The sequence below is a fragment of the Olea europaea genome, chromosome 11 (genome assembly GCF_002742605.1).
Source record: "Olea europaea var. sylvestris chromosome 11, O_europaea_v1, whole genome shotgun sequence".
Lineage (NCBI taxonomy): Eukaryota > Viridiplantae > Streptophyta > Magnoliopsida > Lamiales > Oleaceae > Olea > Olea europaea.
Genome location: NC_036247.1, coordinates 31,738,200 through 31,761,213, shown reverse-complemented (window position 1 = coordinate 31,761,213; position 23,014 = coordinate 31,738,200). Strand labels below are relative to the sequence as shown.

Sequence of the window (23,014 nt, the reverse complement as noted above, 5' to 3'; positions counted from 1 at the left end):
TTTTGCCCACCCCCCCCCCCCCCCCCAATTTCTTAAAATTCATTTTTCTATAAATTTATTTTCAATCACAAATTTTATAGGACCCACAGCTTTTATTAATTTTTCAACGATATATGTAATGAACTTTTTATTAGAATCTACCAAAAAATAAAAATAAAAAAATTGACTTTTAGCCCTTATTTGAGCAACATTCTTTTGAAAAATGCATTTGTCGACAGTATTTTGATATCATTTTAATCACATATTTTCAATAAAATGATATTACACGCAAATATAAAATTTTTCCTTATTTTTTAACCACATATTTCTCATCAATACACTATTCAAAAATTCATTTTTTTCCCAAAAATGAGGCTTAACAATCAAATAGGGTTTAAATATATCGTGTATAATTTTCTTGGGTTGAAAAGATTCCCTCGAATCAAGTAACAATGGTAATCCATTTGGTAAATTTGAAGAAGGAATATAACAAATTGGACCGTGCTTGGTGTACAGGGTCGATCCTACAAGTGTTTTACAGGCTTGCGTGGAAAGTGAGTAAACTCCCAGAAAAAGAACGAAAAAATGACCAAAAATCAGTCAATAATTCAGCGTTGTCTTTCACTTTCTCTCCTATAATCCCCAATTTGAAACCCTATACACCAAGCACTGTGGATACTGCACCAGACCAAGCTCGATCGTCTCGCCTCTTCACTTCACATCCACAAGTGAGCATCAGCTGATTCGCCTCCATCTCCGGTAGCCCATCAACATTTTGTGGTCATGAGGTTGTCTTCTCCCAGAAGAGTGCATCTTAGAAGCCGGCGTTGAACAACCTCGATGTAGCCGAAGTTGCCACCATCACTGTGTTCTTTCTCACAGGCTGCAGGCTTTAGACTCGTTTCTGTCCTATAATCCCCAAGCACTTTCCCAGTCTTTGAAAGGCATCGAACAAGTTTACGATCCCCTGAACTGTCTCTGTTGTTGAACGAGTTCGGTGACGACCAACTACTCTCATTCAGGTAGTAGTTTAATTTCATCTTCCTGTTGTCATTTACATGGTTCTTCTAAAAAAGTGCTAATTGATTGGCATGAAAGACAAATAGCAAACAAAAATAGGAAGGGAGAAATGTGATTGCATTATACCCAGTGCTCTGTCGTTATTGTTAATGTAATCGTGCTGTGCCTCGTCTGATGGATAACGTTCTTGAAAATCTAGACTTGTCAGAGTCCTGTTATGGAATGTAAATTAGTTTTCTTCAAATAGGAAGAGCAAGTGTGAAGCAAAAAATCCAATATTCCCTGCATGTAGTTGTTTATAATGTTCAAAGAGGTTGGGCCTATTGTTATGTCGTGGCGGTGTGTCTTTTGTAATTTATACATTATTTATGTAATGTAATTCATATTGCCAATTGATTGGTGATGGCAGGTTGATTTGTATAGTAGAATGCCAGGGAAGAATTCGGGTGTGTGCCATAGTTGTAGAAGCAAGGCACACTTATTTGCCGAATGCCCTATCAAAGTGCGCTGTCCGTTGTGTGAGCATGGATATCAAAAGTGCTTTGAGGTGGAGAAAGAAACTTGTAACAAAGGCAGATTATTCAAGTGTTGCAGTCAGAAATGTGGATTTTGGGTATGGTACGAAGAAGGTCAAGCACGAGGTGAATGTAGTAGCGTTAGTGCTACCTCGACTACCCCAATGGTAATGGAAGCAATTGAAGATATGACCCGCACGTTCCAATCTCAAGTGCTGTTAAATGATGACGAAGAGCTCCATATTGCTGTGAACATGACTATCCGTAAACAAAAATGTGGTGCATCTGGGAATGCAAAAGGGAAGAGGTTGGCTTAATTGGCGTCGTTGTTCGAATGGGTTAAGTTGAGTAATGGAGCTTAGTTTTGAGTATGAATGAATCCAGAATCAATGGTTTTGTAAACATATGGCAACTTGACCTATTAAACGTGGTTGATTTCGTTTTCTTGACTTGATTGTGTGGAAAGTGATAATTCCCCTCAATGTCTTTACATATTTCCCGTGCAATTGGATTCTTAGCTAACTAGCAACTGTGGTTCGGCTATCGATTCAGTTTAGAATCCAATTGCAGAGGAGAGAAGTAAAGATGCCAATGTGCATTCACTTCTTGAGTCAAGAATCAAGATGAATCTGATCATGTTTGCTACAAGTCATAATATCTAGTACTGGATCTGTTCACAAAATTGTTGCAATTAAAAGTGTTCGGCAAGTTGAAGAACACGATAAGAGCCGGAATTATTGAATTAAGGGGGACAATGTTTATACTTATGCATTAGGATTTGTTTATCATTGTTTTGATATGACTATATATCCTTATGATATATTTCTAGAAATAGAACAGGACTACACGGTCCCTAATTGATTACAATTAAGCTTGTTGTACCCTAATAATTATGAGGTCATTGCTGGAAAATACATTCAAATTGAACAAAGACCGGCCCCAACCCACCCGAAACTATGCAGTTTAAACCCTACTAAATTGAAGGTAGCAGCAACAACCATCTTAATATATAATTGAAGGGCCAAGCAAAATGCTTTACAAAAAACAAAAACATGGCCTACGGTCCAGCCATTATTATCCTATGAAAATGGTCCGTCAATCCTTCTGACAACTTGGTCGAGATCCCTTCGGCCACTGCATATGATGTTTCCATCCCTGCAAAAGTAACAACTAAGTCAGGCATGTTAAATTTTCCCATTTCTATATGCGAAGTCAATGGTCGACGCTTAACCTTTTCACAAGCCGCTGCCACCTTGTTCTGGTAAATGTGGATAGTAGTAGGGCATTCCATGACCTGCCGTATGCAACGAACATTAAAACATGTAATAAAATTATACAAGAATGAATTATAAAGAAATTTGAACATTTATTTACCTTGTGAATGAAATATAATATCACGTGACGATGGTGGCATAACATTCGAAGACAGGCATTGTTGGGTAAACATATGATTTTCGGCATCACCCTATATGCAGCAATAATGTAAATAAAACGTAAACATCCATTGCAATAGAGAAATGAAAATACTAACCATCAACATTTGTGAATAGGAGAACGTGGTCGGTAGGGAATAGTTTAGTTGAGATACTTGAACTTCGGGTGCAACCTCCGGGATGTTAGTAGGTATGTCCGTCGATGTGTTCCCCTTGCTTGAAGTCGAATTTCCCTACATTTATATCAAAGTTAAATGAGAATTCAAAAAATGTGGTCCATTTCTATTGCGTTGCCAACAAACAAATATACCTTTTTTTTCTTTGACCTCGACTCCAACGGGCATTTCGTTTGAAATTTCTTCGGTGCACCCTTTCTCTTGACCAATATAGGATCCCTCATAGTCTTGCATGCAGATATATGAGAATCAATGTTCTCGGAGGGTAAGTGAACAGCAGGCTGTGAAATAACATTACTTCCATTGCTCGACTTGGTCATCGTAAGATCTTTATATTGGTATTTTATCCAGTCCATTATTGCACGTGATCGCCCTTCGTCATCTGCAGTGAGGTCCGCCAATTGCGAAAAAGAATGACACATATCGTCATATCTCAACTGTGCAGGAGTAGTAACTAAGCCAGCATAGTTCACTGCTACTCTTGTGTGCGCTCGACTAACATCTTTTCTCCACCTTCGTAGTATATACCTTTCTGGCATTGATGTCACATTGTTACGGATCAAGACTGCGATTGCATGCCTGCACATTATCCCTCGGAACTCGAACAAGTGGCAACTACAAATAATTTCACTACCATCCCTCCGAAAAGAGACGAACCACTTTTTTTTCTTCCGTATGTGTTCGATCAGCACATCCTCTAAAATTTCGTACGTGGTCCCCGAACTTCCCTCCTAGGCAGTGAGGAGATCACAATATACCTTCCCTGTGAACTCATCCTGCACTTCCCGAAACTACATGTAAAGGTCACATATCTTAAAAGTCCATCGTCTCCTTTTTTTGAATTTCTTTTCCGAATGGGAAAACCTACATCGTATGCATATCTTTTGTAGAACTCAAACATTGCTTTTTCATCGTTGAACTGCATACCCACCTCCGGCACAATCGAGTCCCCATCTGCTAGACTTTCTTCTTCCACTAAATTCGCATTTTCAACTACATTCTCATTTTCAGATTCTGCCAAAGAATTATCGACCACGTCTTCCATAATTTACTGTCTGCAATAATATAACTTGTAACGTTATGTCACATAAATCAAATATAGTAAATAAACACATCAAAATAAATTTAGTTTCTATATACATATTCACCCACTACACATTGCTGTCAAGTAATAATAGATTTATATTACATCAAATTCGTCACAAAAATTATGCACATTGCTGCCAAGTCATCACAATTTTATATTACAAACAAATTCATCACAAATTTATATTACATCAAATTCATCACAAAAATTATTCACATTGCTGCCAAGTTACAATAAATTTCGTGGAAAGTTTATTAACATTGCTGCCAAGGTACAACAAATTTATCACGAAATTTATTCACATTGCTATTACTTAACGACAATATCAATAATATTCTCATATGAAAACGGGCAATTGACAAACACAAAGACAAGAAGTCACTCACGGCTTGTGTGGAAAACGGGCAAATGGCAGGAAGGTTTTGGGCATTTCGAACCGCTGCTGGAAGTTTAGCTCATGAGGGATGTGAGAGAGAGAGTTCGAGGTGGAGAAGATATTCCGGCACCCGTCCCCAATTTGTGGATTTACAGAAATTGCTCATGTAGCTCGTTTGAGGTGGAGAAAATGGGTGCAATGGCGGACCTTTGTCGGTCGTTCAGATGAAGTCGAAATCTGCCGGAGGTGGAACTTATTTCTGCTGGTTGGACGGTAGTGGCTACACTCGTTTCTGCCAGATTCCTACAGGTTGGAAGGAAAAGGGAACCACAGGACCAATTTTTTGCTATTTTGGGGGGAAAGTGTATTCACATTTCCTGCCATTTGCTTTCCCTCCAATTTGATTTTTCTCATTTTTTTATTACCAACAAGTGGGCCATCAAGTTGATCATTTTTAAATTACTTGTAGAGAACCTGTAAGATAGAACTTGTACGCCAAGCTTAATTGTAACAGATTCATGTGTTTGCATATTAACCTATACTAGACTAGTCAAAATTTCCCCTGCCAATTTGTTTTGTACTCGATGTTGATTATGTGCACCAGTCTCCATCGTATTTGCATCTTGGTCAATTGGCTTTATTGAAATTTGTCTAAGACCACTCAAGTGAGTGATCCCAAATCTTTTCAAGTGAGGAAATTTTTTAATGAGCAAAGGAGCCTTCACCCCTCCTCAGGCCAATAGAGTTTTCGCCTTCATCAACGTTCCGCAATTTGCGATTAAAATGAGCAAAATTATTCGTGCTGACTCCAACTAACACATGTATAATTATCTAAGCTCATGTTTGGCCCCCATTCTTATCTTATTCTCATTCTCATTATTTTTTTCTCTCATTTTCAACCATACAATTTTTCATAAAATAATATTACATACAAATCAAAAACTTTTCATTCTTTTTCAACCACACATTTTTAAAAAAAAACACTATTCCATCCATTAAAATTAGCTAAGAATGGGGGCCAAACACTCGCTAAATCAACGTCCTTTTGAGACTATTGCTCTGCATATTCCATAATCGATGGCTATCCCCAGGTCATCAGATGCTCTCCATCCTCCGGTTTTCCATCAACAACATTGTCCATGCTATCAGGCATTCGTCTGACTCCACTATCGCATTGGACTCACCTAGCCACAATGAAAGTGCCATGACCACCACATCGTGTCTCTCACCCATAGTCATAAAGGTCATCTCCCATCCTTTGTTGATGGATAACCAATCTCACCACATGTAGTGCCAAACGCTCGTCCCTTTGGAAAATTTGTATTAGTTCATCCCCAATATCACCCCTGACACCATAGCCTCTAAACTCTCCTTCTCAATCTATCATCATGAGCATTGACAGGTCCCTGATAACAAATTTAATAGGGATACAAGCATTCCTATCAGAGTCGAATAATTATAGTAAAGAGAAAAAGATAAAAATCAATAAATTGACTGTCCAAATCAAGAAGAAATATTAAATTAAATGTATCCTGCATCATAATGGCTTTGAGATAAAACGTAGGAGTCGTGGAGGGGAATGGGGTTGTAGGGGTTAGCTATGGTTGTTGTGAGGGGGAAGGGGATAGGGAGGGAAAGTAACCACTACAGATCACCACTTTCACAATTGTAATAACCACAATGATTTTTCCTAGTAAAGGAAATAATTTGCGCCACTTTTGAGCAGTAAATTAAAGATGAGAAAATGACTCAATTTCGATCATATGGACGGCTGGATTATTGTGATCAAATTATTGATTTTTTTTTTTAGCTTTATTATAACAACCGTATTTTACTTCTTACGGTTTTTCATATCATCTGAGTGACCTGCTGGCAATGGTGAAGTCATTGGCCGCCCGTGCTGGCTCCACCGAAATTTTTTTTCCTGATATATTGGGTGGCCGCTTGAGTGTCCAACCGTCTTAGTTCAAATGAATTCTTTGATTCGCCACTGCCATGCTTTGATTATGTCATGGTCAAATAGCAGAATTTGCATTGAAAACTTGCACCAATTATGCACGAGAAATGGATGAGAGACGTATGTCATGGGCAAAAGGTTGCAAGCAGGGTGACAAGGCTGTTGAAACAAAGCTCTACAACTATGCAAGCAGAGCCCAACGCTGGAGATAGGGAGACACTACTAGCATTAAAGCTGGTTGAAAGTGCATACTATCATCTTGCCCATTTGACAATTATTTGAAGATTTTTACGGAAGACTCAAGATTTATGGAAAAATTTGTGACGAATGATTATTCTTAAATATCATATAGGAAGATTCGCAGTGTGATCAAGAACATAGTGGAAAGTGTTGGACACGACATTTTAGAATAGTCTAGATGTAAGAAGACACCCCCATTTGAGCCACATTATTGTAAAAATGACAATGAAGAATATAGCTGTTATGGGCCCCAGATAAGAGATAAAAAGTCAAATATGGTTACTTGATGTAATGGATAACAGTCATATTTTTCATTTTAATGAGGAAATAAAATGGCTCAAACAGGGCCTTTGTAAAATATAACTAGAAGCTTGTAAAACCAGCAACGTTAAACTTCCCTTGTAAGTATCTCACAATAATAGTTTACAGAATTAAACCAACATCGTTAAGCTTCCCTTATCCAAACCAGTCTCATACATTATGATGGTAATTTCCCTTCTTTCCTTCCTCCATTCTTAGTTAAAAATGAAAAAAAATTCTGGGTATAGTGGCATTCAGTTATCTTTTGAACTGCGCCCAAAAAACAAATGTTATCCTGAAAACAAATAAGTAAAGAAAAGGTTTAAAAGGTAATGATACGTTCTATGATTTTACTTGATATTTTTATGTTTAATTTCTTAAGAGGATGAACAAATTTTATAATTTTCATATTTGAGTTAATTTTGTTAGGGAATGCTGAGAATGAAATGATTGTCATAGTTGTGAAATAAAATAGTTGAATTAGTTTTGCAAACGTCAGTAATTTTCTAATAATATTGTACACATTTTTCCTCTTTAAGCGACCGTTTGATCCTCATTCTTATAAGAATGCGAATGAAAAATATAATCGTTACGAGACCCACACAAAAGAGAGGAAATCAAATAAGGTGACTTGATGTGATGAATAAAAGTCATAATTTTCATTTTTAGGAGCAAAGAATGGGAAACAATGGAGCTAAGTGTCATGGCAAGGAGGAACAGGGGCGTTTGTCATTCCTGTAGATAGATTGGGCACTTCTTGTCCGATTGTCCAACAAAGAAACAATCTCGGAAATGTGGGGAGGGGCATTGAGAAATGTATGGAGGTAGAGAAAAATACTCCAAACAAATGGCGATTCTTTTTTTGTGGTACTAGAGATTGCGGACGTTTCGATTGGAAACATGAAGATCCGAATGAAGATTTATCGAATTTGTTCCATGTGCTCGAATCTCAAAAAAGGAATACGCCAACATAAGGGAGGCACAGAGGATAACAGTAAAGGCAAGGAAAGAGCCATGAATTATTTCCGTCAACATTACTTTCTGTTTTGTAGCAAGTTTATGTTTTAATTGGTGTAGTGATAAATACACGTATCTCAGACAATATGCTACTCACAAGCCCTAATTGTACATACTTATCCCCGTTTGTCATCCCTTGAACATTTAAATTGTTTGCTACAGGAATCATTCTCCATCACACATTTATACAATAAAATATTCTGCACATAAATCAATAAAATTTTCTTACTTTTTAAACACACAATAAAATATTCTGCACAATAAAATATTTAGTTGGGCTTAGTTCAAAATTCATGTCGACAAAATCAGAATACTTCATATATAGAATTTAGCTGGGCATGTCTATTAACAAGACCATGCAAATAGAATTACTGATTTACCCATTAACAATATATTTTCTTGTTAACATATACAGAATTTAAATATACAGAATAATACAAAATATACAGAATTTAATGTTAATGTCGCTAATATTTAAATATATTTTGTCTATTTAAATTCTGTAAATTCAAAATATTTTGTATATTTAAATATACAGAATAAAAAACCCACCTCTTCATATACAGAATTTCATGTTAACAAAATATTTAAATAATTTAAATTAACAAAATAATTTCGGAAAAATAATTTAAATATTTATGCCACATTTGAGAAAGGCAAAAATGAGATACAAAAAATTTCTAGTACATGCAATTAAAAAATTTGAACCGAACCTTTTCAATTACGTGATATATCCAGAATATAAATTTGCAAAAATGAATAATATGCTCACTTCTATAAGATCTGTCAATTTTGCTGCCAGAAATCCACCAAATGCTGCTGTGGTGCATCTGTCTTTCCTCCTTGTTTCATTTTTTTTTTTTTTTGGGTCCACGGATTTCTTCCAAGTGTGATCTGTATTGATTCTGCCAACCATTTTTCTGTTCATGCAGCAAACCAATATCATTCTCTATGTATATGAAGTGTTGTATTGGGAAGAATCCGATTGTACAGAAAAATCATCTACAGAAACCTTACAGACACTCACAAAATATTTCAAAAAATAACCCGCCCAACCCTACATATGTGTATTCTGTGCCGTTTCTGTAGAGTATTTTTCTCTATGTATAGCTTTATTGATTGGGGACTTCTTGCTTCATGGAATTTTGCTTTTGATTTCTCAACAACTCAAAATGGTGATTCTTGTAACTAGAGTTTAATGGCACGGGATAATAAGTTGAATAAAATGTGAAATTAAATGATATCATCTTTCATTTAATGTTACATTAGTATCATCTAGATTGAGATAACAGTTATTAAACCCGACCCGACACCTCGACCCGGTGGGTTAGTGATTGGACTGATGGGTAATTACTTAAAAATTCTAAAAAGTTTTTTTTTTTTTCATAATATGAAAATTTCTTTGAGATAAGATTAAAATTTTTAAATTATTTATCATTAATTATTTATATATTTTTAGATTATTTTGTTAAAGTTTCAAGTCAGAAATTTAAGGAAAAACTTTTGAAATTCGCAATTCGATCAAAGTAGTCAACAGCCCGATTTGGTAAGAAAAGTTAAATTGGTCAAACTCAAAGTTTGAACGAGTCATTTGCATTTGTGTAAAATTATTCAACCCAGCCCAGTTAAGGGCTCGATTAACATGTTCCTCGGCCCGATCGACCAATCCGGGCCGAGTTTGATAACTATGTTTGAGATTAGAGTTCCACAGAAGCTAAATAACATTACTCATTTTTCAAAGAAGCAATTATTTACCTAGCACACAAAATTGATGTTGTCAATTGCCATATCTATTGCAGTTATGCCAACGTTTTGGAGTGAGGTGATGGATGGAGTGGATGCTGTGTAAGTTTAGCGAACCCTCGTACTCATATCAAAGTTCAACGATCATAAGATGACACTACGTAAAGTTCAGTGACCATCCAAACTTTTTACTTCCCGTGGGAGCACATGGCCCAAAAGATATGTTAATTTTTTATTTTTTATTTTATATATATATTCGAAAGTTAAGTGAGAAAAAACATTCATCTCTTTCATTCACGTGAACCATCCAACCTATTCATCGATGGCACAGCAGACAAACGCATCCCAAATAGGGTATAAACCAATTTTCCCAAGATTTTCCATCCCATTTTTGCAAAATTAAAAACCCAATTACCTGATAAAAAACAAAAATTACTTAGATTTTAAAAATAAGATCGGCCAACTCTGCTCAGTTCAAGATGTCCAAAAAAGCGTGACGGATTTGAGTGATAATGATGAATATTGAGTGTTGTCAAATACAACAAGAGTATGTGTGATGTGGGGATTAGGTGGATGGGGTCAATTGAAAATTGTGCCTACTCCCCTACATTGTCAATTGAAATATCTTGATTTTGTTCGTAAAATCGCAGGACATATCTCCACATGCCATGTTGCATATCAAAAGATATGAAACCATAACTGGTGGTTGTGAATATGTAACTTTTCTAACAAAGTAGCATGTTTAGCTATGTTCAAATTGTACAAAGTTTACGTTTAATTAAATTCTATTTTTAGATAAGTAACTCATGATTCTAGATTTGTTGACTCATTTTTGCTATAGCGACAATTTCAAAGTTTCAAAATCTTAAGGTTGCGTAAATTGTAGTGCAATATAGTGTGAGTTTATAAGCTTGATGAGATTTTGACACCTCAAATAAAAAAAATTACGGTTCTTAGAATTGTCTAGTGTACCATTCAATTACCCTATGAAATGAATCTTATCTTAGAAAATTTCAAGATTATGAGCTTCTTTGGTAGAGATTTTAATCCAATTAAAATCAATTTTTTTACCTGTTATTTCACTATTTCAGCCGTTATTTTTGAATTCTTCTCTCACAGGTATAACCACTTTATTTCTAACGATCAAAAAATCAATTATCAAAATCCCTACCAAACGAGCACTATCTCAAAAGTTGTGTACTCTCTTTGTCTAATAAAGGTTAGCTTGCTTTTTTTTGTCTGTCCCAAATTATAAGTCATTTTCTTTGGTGAGAGTATACATATTTTTTTTTACTAATATGTCTCTTTTAATGTACCTTGTTATTAGCAAATATGAGCTATTCTAATTTAAACTATTATTTAATGTAGGATATATTAGAAAAAATATAAGAAGGTTTTATAATTTCAACTACATTAATTACATTTTTCTTAATTTGTGTGATGAAATATTAAACATTATGGGCATTTCTACAATTTCATTTAAAAGTGGTCATTTTGTTAAGTTCCATGAAAAGATATCTTTTAAAAAGACATGTTGCAGTAACCATTTATTGGTATTTTCTTCTTTTAATAAAGTTTCATTGATCAACAGCTTTAATTAGTTGCTTTAGGTGAAAAGAATTTGCCATTTTGTCGCCAAAATGATTCTATCATGGACCACTCCTACACCCCCATTCCCATGAGGAAAATAAATAAATTATAAAAAAAAAAAAAAAAAAAAAAAAAAAAAAAAAAATTGGGTCGCTACAAGAAAAGTCAATAATATTTCAACATTCATGGGACCAGTATATGATGTATTAAATGTAGGATTATTACATTCCTGTTATATTTTGATTGCCTATAATAGATTAGCACAATTATGGGAAAATACTTATATAAATATGTATCTAGTGATTCGATGAAATTATTCGGAAACAACAATATTATTCTTCTTTTTCCACGGATTTATAGTAGCTCTCGATTGCAATATGATCTGTCCAAAATGAAGCAAATAGAATGAAAGTATGACATGATTAAGTGTCACGTAACTTTGGGAATAACTAAACAAAAATGGAATAAACTGACAGATGACAAATTACTTCTTGCAAGAATGGCAACTGCAGAGCAAATAGATAATGAAATATACTATATAAAAAACAAACAAGATCAAATTATGTTTTCGGGATATTACTGTCTTTTCAATGAATCCGAGTGACTAAAGAGGAAATCTTTGGCTTCTGTATTTATCACACAATCTTAGAAAGTCGCTAACATTGTATTTTCAGCAAAAAAAATATGGCACTGCAAAAATGGACAGAAGTGATTCAAAAAAAGGTTGAACCCCAACCTTAAGGGTCCCCCACTGCTCCTGCCCTGGAGCATCGTGAGGGAGGTAAATCGCGGGTTATGCCTCCAAGGGTACAGGGTGGAAGACTGCTTGTACACTTGCACTTACCCAAGAGCTAAATCCATATTTCAGGATTCGAACCCTTGACGCACCAGTCTCAAGCAAAGCTGAATTTCTCCACCCTCCCCTTTTACCACTTGGAGATGTGCCCTGGGGGCAAAAAGTGATTCACGTTATACACAACTCTGTCATAAGCTTATATTCCAACAAGATGATTTCATCTGGAAGACGATATAATTTACAATGCTACAGAGAGAGATGAAAGACCAAAAAAAAAAAAAATCTTCCCTTGAATGTGGGTAAGAAATGCGAGAGTGAGAATCAGGAGAGGAATCGTTAAGCTGGAAGCAAGTGGAACTTTCTTCAGGCCAAATATTAACATGCATCAGGCAAATATTACAAGACAAAACTTTTCGCCAATATCAAACTTGGGTGCACAAACATGTAATAGCTGCTCCAAAACATAAATAAATTGCTAAGAGAGCAGTTTATCCAAGAACCTACTTTGATTCTCAAAAACTGAATATAGGAATGAATCTTTAGAATGTACATGATATCACCAACTACTGGTAACCTGCTTTTACTTTCTTGAATGGTTATTCAATTTAAGTTGATAAATTAAGGGAAAACAAAATATTTCAGAAGGATCATAAATTAATCACTCTCTCAAAAGAGCAACCCAAGACAGGAAAGGAAAGACTCGGGCAAGGAACACAAGAACATGCAGGGGCAAGAGTCCAAAGCCTACTTTCTGTCTTTTAATTAGCATTTTTTTTCCAGTTATCAAAACAAATGTGGAGTTCACAAATAAGTAAAATTGGCATACAAGCAAAGAGTTTCCGGAGTTTCCTTTTTAGACATCCTTAAATTCTCCGCGCTGGCCAAAATTGTTAGGCCCTGTTTCATTGTTTTTTTTTTTTTTTTTTTTTTTTTTTTTTTTTTTCTCTAGTATGTATTGAATAAATTAGTTTGGACCAATGTGTTCTGAGTTTGAATAAATAAATTTTTTCTTTTTTAAAAAAATAATTTAGAAGAATAAGCCTCTCAATAATAGAGATTAGAGATGGTGTATGTACGATTTGAATGTGAATATACATTCAGCCACTGTTTGATTTTCATTCTTTTGAAAATTCATTTTTTTAAAATTCATTTTCAATCGTACATTCTTCAATAAAATAATATTATACGTAAGTTCAAAAATTTTCTTTAATTTTTAACCACACATTCTCTATCAATCTACTATTTAAAATGCATTATTTTTTCCTAAATGGAGATCAAACAAGGGTTTAGTATGTAATATAAATTAAGAAAATGGACCGTTGAAGACAAAAGGGCACGCGGACTTTTTATATTAAGCACAATGCAGAGTGTGTTCACTGTCGGGTGAAAACCAAGAAATGTGTGTATTATTCTAAACTTGCTTTGCATGCCATCCAAAGAATCTTACTTTTCTGCCCAACACAACTTTTTAATTACTTAATTAACTAATTAATCTTAACAATTTGGTGATATTAAACCTATGTTTGACAAATTTTTTTGAGATTATAAGTTGTAGATTCACATGAAATAAATAGCTAAAAAAGTGATAGAAGTAGTGGTCTAATGAAATGTAGTTAAAAATAAGTTTGATCAGCCTCTCTTGTTTTATTTATTATTATTTATTTATTTATTTATTATTATTATTATTATTATTATTTATTTTATTTTTTTGTGAAATTGGAGATTAATGTACTGATTATAGATGATAATCAAGAAACGCTCACAAGTGACTAGTATTTTTTTTTTTAATAAAATCAAACATTGTTCTATCATTCATTAACATTATTCTATCATTGATTAATGCTACACGACATTAAGTGATAGGTCCAAAAATATAATTAAACCTATCGTTTAAGTTATCATACGATTGTTAATAAAATTGGATTGAACCAACCGATTTGGCTTGCGATCGACGAATTGGATAGTTGTCCAATCCGAGTGCATTAGTTCGTCAATTTAGCTAAGGAATCAACCAAGAACCGATTAGACCAGTCAATAACCATTCAAACATGATGAGTTTAGACGAAACAAGAACCAGTTTAGAGCAAAATATTATATTCAATTTGCACTAGTGCTAAATAATGCATAATATTAATCGATTGTACTACATGTATATCACAATTTAAATATTTGTTTCTCAATAGATGATATTGCGAATTTGATTGGGTTAAAATTTCATCAAAAAAAGTCTCCCACTTTCTTTTTAAGACCTCATCAATCCGTAAAAGATTATATAAATGATGATATACAACAAGTATTTTTCAATATTTACTCATAATATAATATACACTAATTTTCCAATATGGTAGGTAATTTTTCTTGAATTCACATTAGTTGTGTAAGAGAATCTGTACAGAGTTTTTACGGGATCATATCATTTTCTTATTGGGAGTTGACAAAAAGGATCATGCTACATTTACAATTTTTTTTTTTACAAACTCCCTTACTCACTACTCACAATGGGAATGAGGATTACAATCAGACATTTTTTAAATTCATGTGGGGTCCGCTATTTTTATGAGAGTGAGTACACTATTTTATCAACAAAATTTAGTATAAATGTTTTTATCCTGACAAAAAATGGGAGGCAAAAAAAAGAAAAAATGTAACCATGCAAGTGTTGTTAGCACAGCACCAGTAAGCCTTCTGTACAGTTTTTCATGTACAAGGGGATTAACTCTTCACAGTGAGTCCAAAAATTTGCAGTTGTCACTTGTCACAACAATTATAGGACAATCGAAAGTGTTTATAAGTGATGGTATGCAAAATGTGCAAAGTAGAGGCCCTTAACTACAAATATAAAAATTCCAGGGACATAATCCTAAAGAATCTCATATTTTATATTCCTAACCACAGAACCACTCGAAGGAAGAATGAGTGTGCATCCAAGAGTCAAAGTAAAACGAATTTCCCCAGCCATCCACCACCGTGCAGCACCAGCAAAATCCCTTGCCCCAACATTTTTTGTTCTAAAGATCAAACTTCTGCTCACAAAGCCTAGAAAAATTCGTAAATAAGTACCACGCGTTCTTCAAAGAAAGCCTTGTAAATCCAGAATAAAAGATAAAAAAGCAAAGCCTCAGCCTCTTGCTCTCAACCAGATCAAGAATGGCTTCAATTTCGGTTTCCAGGTACTTCATGGCTTTCTTCTTACTGAATCTTTACTTGGAAGTTGTAGCTGCTGAGCCATATATGTCATTTTCTTTCAAGAACTTTGGTAAAGATTCAAAAGAATTTGAATCACAGATTGCTCTGTATGGTGATGCTAAGTTTTCTAATGATAGTATTCAAATTTCTGGTTCTCAGATTTCTAGTTCTGGGAGAGTCATTTTCAAGAAACCTGTTAAGTTTGTTGAAGGAAACCCAAGAAATATGGTGTCATTCTCTATGTATTTTGTGTTTTCCATGTCTAGTGAAAATGGAGATGGCTTGGCCTTTATTATAGCTCCTGTTAATTTTCCTTGGAATGTTTTTGATGGTTGTTCAATGGGGCTTGTGGGTGACAAAAAATTAAGGTTTCTTGCTGTTGAATTTGATACTTTTAAAGATGAAAAGTACGGTGATGTGAATGGTAATCATGTTGGGGTTGATATTGATAGTCCTGTGTCTGCTAAAGTGAGCAATGTTTCATCGATCAATTTGGTGCTCAATAGTGCTGAAAAATTACAGGCCTGGATTGACTATGAAGCAAATTCTAAAAGAATAGAGTTGAGGCTAAGTAAGATAGGTGTCGTTAGGCCAGTCGACCCATTGCTTTCTTATCCTATTGACTTGTCACAAATGTGGGAAAATGAGGATGTTTTAGTGGGATTGAGTTCATCTAGTGGGAATTCATCGCAAAAGAGTAATGTGCATTCATGGAGTTTTAGGTCAAGAACTGTTCCACATTGGATGCATTCAGAACCAATGGACCCCGAGTCTTTTGTGGATAAGGAAGAAGAACTGAATGTTCGTAAGAGAAGTGATTGTGTCGTGAGAATACTTGCTGCCTTAATTTTTGGCACTGGATGTGGAGCATTAGGAGCATTCACTGTGTTGTTTGTTTGGACTATCCTGGCAAATAGGCGCCCTGTGGTGCCGGAGGAATATGTTGTGCGACCGAAGGAATATGCTTTGCAGCCAAAGGAATTTCAGTACAAAAAGTTCAATGTTGCTGTAGACAAGGCAATTGAAGATGGTAAGTAGGTGTTGGGCTTGGAGATCAGTTGGTGTGCCTTTTGTATGTAAATCCCGTTCATTTTTGTACATGCATGTTTCGATTTAGTGGTGCTGTAATTTAATGATCAAGCATTCAAGTGTAGTTATGATCATCAAAATACAGCCTCGGATGGGGAACATGGAATGTTAACTCTGAACATTTCCGCGATTTACATCATCGTCTAACTTATTGGTCTAAGATTATGAATTTGAGTGTCTATAGCTCTTTACTAACTTAGTTACTGTACATGCGAAACATTTCATTTTTTCCTATACAAACCTTATGCGCTCTATTGCATGAAAATAGTCAGTTGCCACAGTTGAGGGATTGTGTTCAGTAGTTGATGCAGTCACCATCACTTTCACGATGCTCTCGGCTGCCTAATTATCATTTGCATTTGCTAAATTTCTAACAGAACGGTTAATTAGTTCATCTTGTTTCTTGCATTACTTTTTTAAGTTTTTGTCGTGCATGGGAAATGTTGGCCACTTTTCTCTCGGGGAACTTGAGTAGTAGCGTAGAAGAATTCCACTTTAAAGCACGACTCTTTCGATTTGGCATTAGTGTTTTGAAGTTCTCTCTGTCATCGGACAAATTGCACGTAATTGCTTAAACATTTGGGTCAACTTGAGTTCTCACGGGAATTTTAAAGTTCAATCTTGCTCTATGTTGGTTTACCTTCAACTTCAACTAGTGGTATGATAGCTGGAATTTAGTAGATTATGATTATGGACTCTTTCGATGCGAGCAGGGTAGCTCTTTAATTTGGTAGAAACGTGATGAATATGGAGAAAATACGTGGTGGACATATAGGCTATCAATTGAGCAAGGTCACAAACATAGAGCTTTGGATGAGTTGAGCTGAAATTTTTATGGGGAACAAATTTATTTTTTTAGTTTTAGTTTTAGTTTTCGAGGTCTTCAAGATTAGGCTTGTGTTTTTGAAAATGTGTGACCCTTGCTGTGCAATTAAGTTGCAAGATATGTATGGTAGAGCTTATAATTTCTTATAAGCTAGTTCAACACCTTTTCATTGCTTTTGCTTATTATCCATGCATTTCGTAGGGTTTACGAACTTATAATCTAATAAGCTTTGCCAAACTCTCTATTTGCATCTCAGAACAAAGCAATTTACAAATCGCTTGACATTATCGATATTCCTCGTGAAGGAAAGCAAGCAGACTCTTTAAGTTAAAGAAAACATTCCAACTCTTACATAACTCATGTCTCGTAGTATGAATGGTAGCCGAAGTCGCCACCTTCCACAAGCTTCCAAAGGAAAGCACGTTCTGTCATGGAATTTTACAGAACTCAATTATGACAAATAGTTCATCAGATGTATGGATTCTCCAGCAAAATTATAGTCTTTTCTTCTGAATGCGCACACAGGTCTACCCAATACCACTTCGCAGTTCTTCAAATTGCCTAAAAACATTATTTTGTACTATCCCAACTAACTAGTAACTTTTATATACCTTCCTTCTTCCAACACCTCGTACATCCGGGGAACTCCATATCACGCCACTGCACCTCCACAAGTACCGCATTGCACTAAAATAGCCCAGTTATGCATAGAATCACTGTAGTCTGTACAAGTCCGAATCGAAATTGTATTGCTCATTACATTACCATATGATCATTCTTCGACCGGAACCACTTCATCTTCAACTAAAGCATAGACCACTGCCGTTCTAGAAGGTGTATAGATCATAAAAGATTGAGGCCGCTTATCATACCACCCATCCTGTGCATATCGGGTTGAAAGAAGATTAGTAATATCCTTTTTTTTATTTGGGCGACATTTGGTGGGGTATCATTGAGTAAATGCACTTACTGAGGTAAAATACTCTGCGTCATGACTAATTCTACTGAAGCCTCCAAATAGTGGATCGTCTGAGTCCAACACTACCTGAAAAGGTGGCACTTTGATGAATAGTAACTTTCAAAACATGTAAAAGAATATAACAAAGACCAACATTTAACTGACCAAAACATTAATTGGCCAGATCATTAAGCATTATGGTGGATTCCCCAAACCACATATTGCCACAATTAAGACATTGAGATGCAGTTGCTCAATCACATATAAATCTTCTAGCAAAACCAGGCACCCAATCATAGAGGATGTTACAGTACTTACAATTTGGTTCCAGGATTATCGAATTTATTAAGAGGGATCGTATTCTAGGATCATGGATGCTGGTCGTGGGGCTCTTTGTATATGTTGTTCAGGAGGTAAGACTAAATTGAAGAATGAGTTATGAACATTAAAATCCTCTTAACATCTTTTGAGAGAACCATCAATGCAGTCAACTTCCCAAATGTTAGTATAGCAAGTTAATTGTCTCAATAAACACCATTACCATGCTTTCTCTCCATAAAAAAGTAGCAATTTGCAAAACAAGGGCAGCCTTCTAATTTATAGGCAAGAATATACTTGAAAGGAGAAACACTTCACCGCACTACCCAAATGAGAGAGAGAGAGAGAGAGAGAGAGAGAGACCAAAGAGAAATGTTTCGCTTTACCTTATATTTCCCTGATTTTAGGCAGCCTACCCGATAGTCAGAATAACTGCTTGTCCAATGGAAATTGAAGACAAAAACCAAGTTCCCCCTTTCGAACACAATTACCCTATCCCCTTCATCCTTACGTGATATATACTGATGCTCCGAAGTCATAAACTGTGGAAACATGTGATAACTTTAATATTAATATGCAAATATATGAGGATTAAAGAAAACCAGTAACAATGTGCTTGAAACTTGAATAGTAAGTGATTAAAATTGGGACAAGATGGAAAGCAAAGTAAGCAGTAAATCATGTAAAATTTTCAGCTTAGTTAAGCAGGTTATTGATAAGTTGGGCTGTAAATTAAGAGGTCTTTTCAATTCTCATAACAACTATTTTGTTTAACAACTATTTTGTTAAGTAACACCATATGCACCATCATCTTCTTTTCTTCTATTATCTTTCTTTCCAATAAATTTCACCTAAAGTTATCTACATTTACTGTATACTGCTGTACCTATCTAACAAGAAAAAGGAACAAGTTTGCTTAGGCTAGGTTTGTGGGTCACTGTCATCATACAGGGTACGGAACTCCAAATCCAAATCCAAATCCAAATCCAAATCTAGAGCCCATAATCCCTTTCCTTAACTTTGATAATGATGACAGCGTTAGGTTCTACTTCCAATGTTAAGAAAATAAAATTGTTGAACCATTTCATATAAAAGTTTAAGCTGCTAGAGAGTGTACATTTAATCATTTGAATTGTCTTGAACACACTCGCATGCAGACTAGATTCTTTCCATCAACGCAATGACATATTAACATTTTTCATCATCGGCATGCAGCTAAAATTGATCTCGTAACGTTTACCTGCTCTGATGTTAAATTAAACAATCTCATTTAAGAACTCAACCTGCTAGAGACACATTTATCTATTTAAATTTGTCATCCATAAAAATACAGAAAGCCGATCATTTCAGCCAATTTGTGGACAATGCTAGCATAGAATTTGTCCATAATAGCAGGGTACTCCAGTTTGCTACCTTTACTTGCGTTCAAAATCTAAAACCACAAAGAAAAATAAATAAACCACGTCAAAGTTGGTCATCATATCAACCTACAGACACTCCAATCTAGGTAGCTGCTAGTTGTCTCTATTGTTCCAAATATGTTATGAAACTAAATGAGACCACAACTCCACAGGTATGTCACATTAGACTCAACTAAGACCACAAAAATTGCCTTGATATATAATAAAAAACCATGTCACATGCATTTCCTGAATGCCCAAAAAAAGGATGTTAGACAAATGCAGGGACAGACATAGCATTTACCATTGAATCCCATGGCAGCATGAGAATTTATACAAATCTTAGAAAGCAATATTTTAATGCATCAAATATTTTTATTTGGATTAAGTAGGGAAGGAGATCAGCACAGTAATACGTACACCATATTTTTCTTCAAGATGCTGCATTGCCCGATCAAATTCTTGCATTCCATGATATCTCAAGTAGTCTGCATCACCCTGGATATGCATCAAGTGTCATTTTAGAGACATATGCACCAGTTAACTTGGAATTCATTCCAAATAACTTCAAAGGTCTATCAGGAAAAACATAATTATGTTTAATTTATTTTCACTGAACTTGTACGCATATCAACCAAGCACAAGAGATATCAAAGCTGTGTTTTCACGTAGTGTAATATATGTTGATAGAAATAGTGTAACATCATCTCCAGTGCAGTAAAATGGACTCTCCAATGTGATATTATATATATAAAAAAACACTGCCAAATTTACTTTGAACCGGAATTGATTTTTTAGGGGGAAAACATTATAAGTTGTACTGAGTGGTGCATAAATGTGTTTACAAGCTGCTTTTGTATTCTTTAAAGCATTTAAATGTAAATTAGTACACGTGACACCCACTTTCTTACTTGTACACCTTTGCCTTCTACCCTCCCTTAGTAGTAATCCTTCTCAAGTAGCTGAAGTACGTACTAATTAACTATTATATTTAATAACACGGAAGAAATTGATTCCTAACATCAGTGAAGAGGCCACTTCCCTTTCCAACATTCTTAAAAAGGCTTTCATCATGGAAATAATTTAAAAATTATAAGCCTTTCTAAAACCTATCCCTCATTGTCATGCTTTGGATGCTCATAACATTTCCTTCTTGTTTAGTTGCAAAATATTTGACCAACTTTAAATTTTTTGAATCGAACTTACAAATGCAAAGAAAGAAGCTAGCATAAAGCATCAGGTATGAAACGTTTTTTTATTAAAAATAACTTTTTCTAAAATCTATGATCTATCCTTGTTAAATTCCATGTTCTTTATACATAGAATGAGTCCTTCCTAGTTATTTACAATATTCTCAATCGCCTACAATGCTTTTTATCAGAATTATAGAGAACAAAAGATGAATTGGATGGCATGAGAATTAAAAAGGCGTGTAAACTTCGCCCGTTGAAATTTCCATTTCCCATCTCTCAGAAATTCTCTCGTTTCCTTTTTCCTTGGAACAAGGTTTAGTTTGTTGTTCTCGACACATTTCTTTCTGCTAAATTGAGATTCAAGACATGAAATTGTTAGGCATCCGAATAACCATGAACAAATTTAGGACTAGAGCGAAGTGTATATCAACGGGCATTTCCATGTGTGTTAGCGTGTGCGTGTGTAGTATAAAATACTCTCCAAGGCCATCTTTGTTTATGGCTTGCTTGTAAGTTTTATCGGGTCACAATTAGTCAAGGAAGTTTTTCTGAGACTTTCCAGTTACTAAACAATGATTAAATCTATCTCGTCCTTGATGATTAAGTATGTCTTGTCCAGTAACTAGGTTTCAGCATTCTGATAAGCCGCCTATTCAGTTAACATACAACAGACGCAAGAAAACCATAAGGGCAGAAAAGGAAAACAACTCAGAGATGATTAACCAGCATGTGGGAGCCCCTAAAGTCGTTAGCAAGGTTGTTATGGAGCCAGGTCTATAAAACAGAGCCATAGGGAAGAGAAAAGATATGCAGAAAATTGGTGGAAACATATAGGAGAGCATTTGACCTCTCGAATGTCCAAATACCCATTTGTTTTATTTCAATTTCTTTACTGTTGAATTCCTTTAATAGCAAAGCACACTGTCACTGTTTTCAATATATTTTACTGTGCTACAGTTCTTCCATTAGAGAATATAAGTCTTCCTCTACATATACTCGTGTTTGTCTTGGTTTTGCTGTGAATTATTAACTGCAGAAATCAGCCAACGGTGTAGGAATGTGTGATATTCATCTAAACTCGATAAACTGTTGCCAGTAATACAGAAGTTCCACAGCAACGAAGTACATATAATTATTTATAACAAACAGAAAAACACTTTCTTATAAATTCCCTAATCTCCTGAAAGAGAACACTCAATAAAAGAATGACTGCATGCATAAGGAATTCTTATCACTGGAAAAGATTAATTGGAATAAGATAGAGCCAAAATTTACCAGATCAAATCTACGCCTGCACTTGTCAAAACTGTTACCGTTTCCAGGGACAAATTTTCCGTCAGGAAGATATTGATCAGCTCTAGGAAAATCTATCCACTCTGATTTAACCCCCAAAAAAAATAAAAAATAAAAAATGTTCATTGGTTCAAAACTAAAAGTGATTTACCGAATACTGGAAAATAGAGAACATCAAAACCACTTCAAAAAACAGTATAAAACAATGCATTCCTACCAGGATGTCCAAATTCATTTCCCATGAAATTTAGGTACCCTTCTCCTCCTAATCCCATTGTGATAAGCCTTATCATTTTGTGTAATGCTATTCCACGATCTATCAAGGGAGTAGATGGTCTATCTACAGCCATGAAATCATACATATCCTGAAATGTAGAATAAAATTATATCATGAGTTAGCATAAAGTAACAAATATATCATCGATCCAATTAAATGACTTCCTCCACCACTATAATGCAGTGGGAAATATAGCCTCATCAACTTTGTTCAACAAAAATAGAAAAGATAGTACACGTGAATAT

General features: G+C 35.0%; 2 protein-coding genes across 8 annotated transcripts in view; one reads left to right on the top strand and one right to left on the bottom strand.

The window, feature by feature from the left end:
* The first annotated feature begins 15,142 nt into the window (after nucleotides 1-15,142).
* LOC111404073 (L-type lectin-domain containing receptor kinase VIII.2-like) lies at nucleotides 15,143-16,630 on the top strand. The gene has a single exon (XM_023032803.1). It carries the CDS (start codon nucleotides 15,377-15,379, stop codon nucleotides 16,451-16,453), a length of 1,077 nt encoding a protein of 358 aa, XP_022888571.1. The 5' UTR covers nucleotides 15,143-15,376; the 3' UTR covers nucleotides 16,454-16,630.
* A 915-nt stretch (nucleotides 16,631-17,545) lies between these two features.
* Nucleotides 17,546-23,014, bottom strand: part of LOC111404071 (1,4-alpha-glucan-branching enzyme 1, chloroplastic/amyloplastic) — a 32,540-nt gene continuing 27,071 nt past the window's right edge. For all 7 annotated transcript variants that reach the window (XM_023032796.1, XM_023032798.1, XM_023032799.1 and 4 more), the window contains 6 exons: nucleotides 22,710-22,857; nucleotides 22,475-22,575; nucleotides 20,427-20,504; nucleotides 18,993-19,148; nucleotides 18,301-18,375; nucleotides 17,546-18,210 (listed from right to left, as the gene is read on the bottom strand). In XM_023032796.1, coding sequence (XP_022888564.1) covers nucleotides 18,103-18,210; nucleotides 18,301-18,375; nucleotides 18,993-19,148; nucleotides 20,427-20,504; nucleotides 22,475-22,575; nucleotides 22,710-22,857 — 666 coding nt within the window. In that variant the 3' untranslated portion in view covers nucleotides 17,546-18,102. The remainder of the gene's footprint in view (nucleotides 18,211-18,300; nucleotides 18,376-18,992; nucleotides 19,149-20,426; nucleotides 20,505-22,474; nucleotides 22,576-22,709; nucleotides 22,858-23,014) is intronic.

Excerpts from the sequence above, each read along its gene's own strand:
- LOC111404073 (XM_023032803.1), top strand. The coding sequence starts at position 15,377 with ATGGCTTCAATTTCGGTTTCCAGGTACTTCATGGCTTTCTTCTTACTG.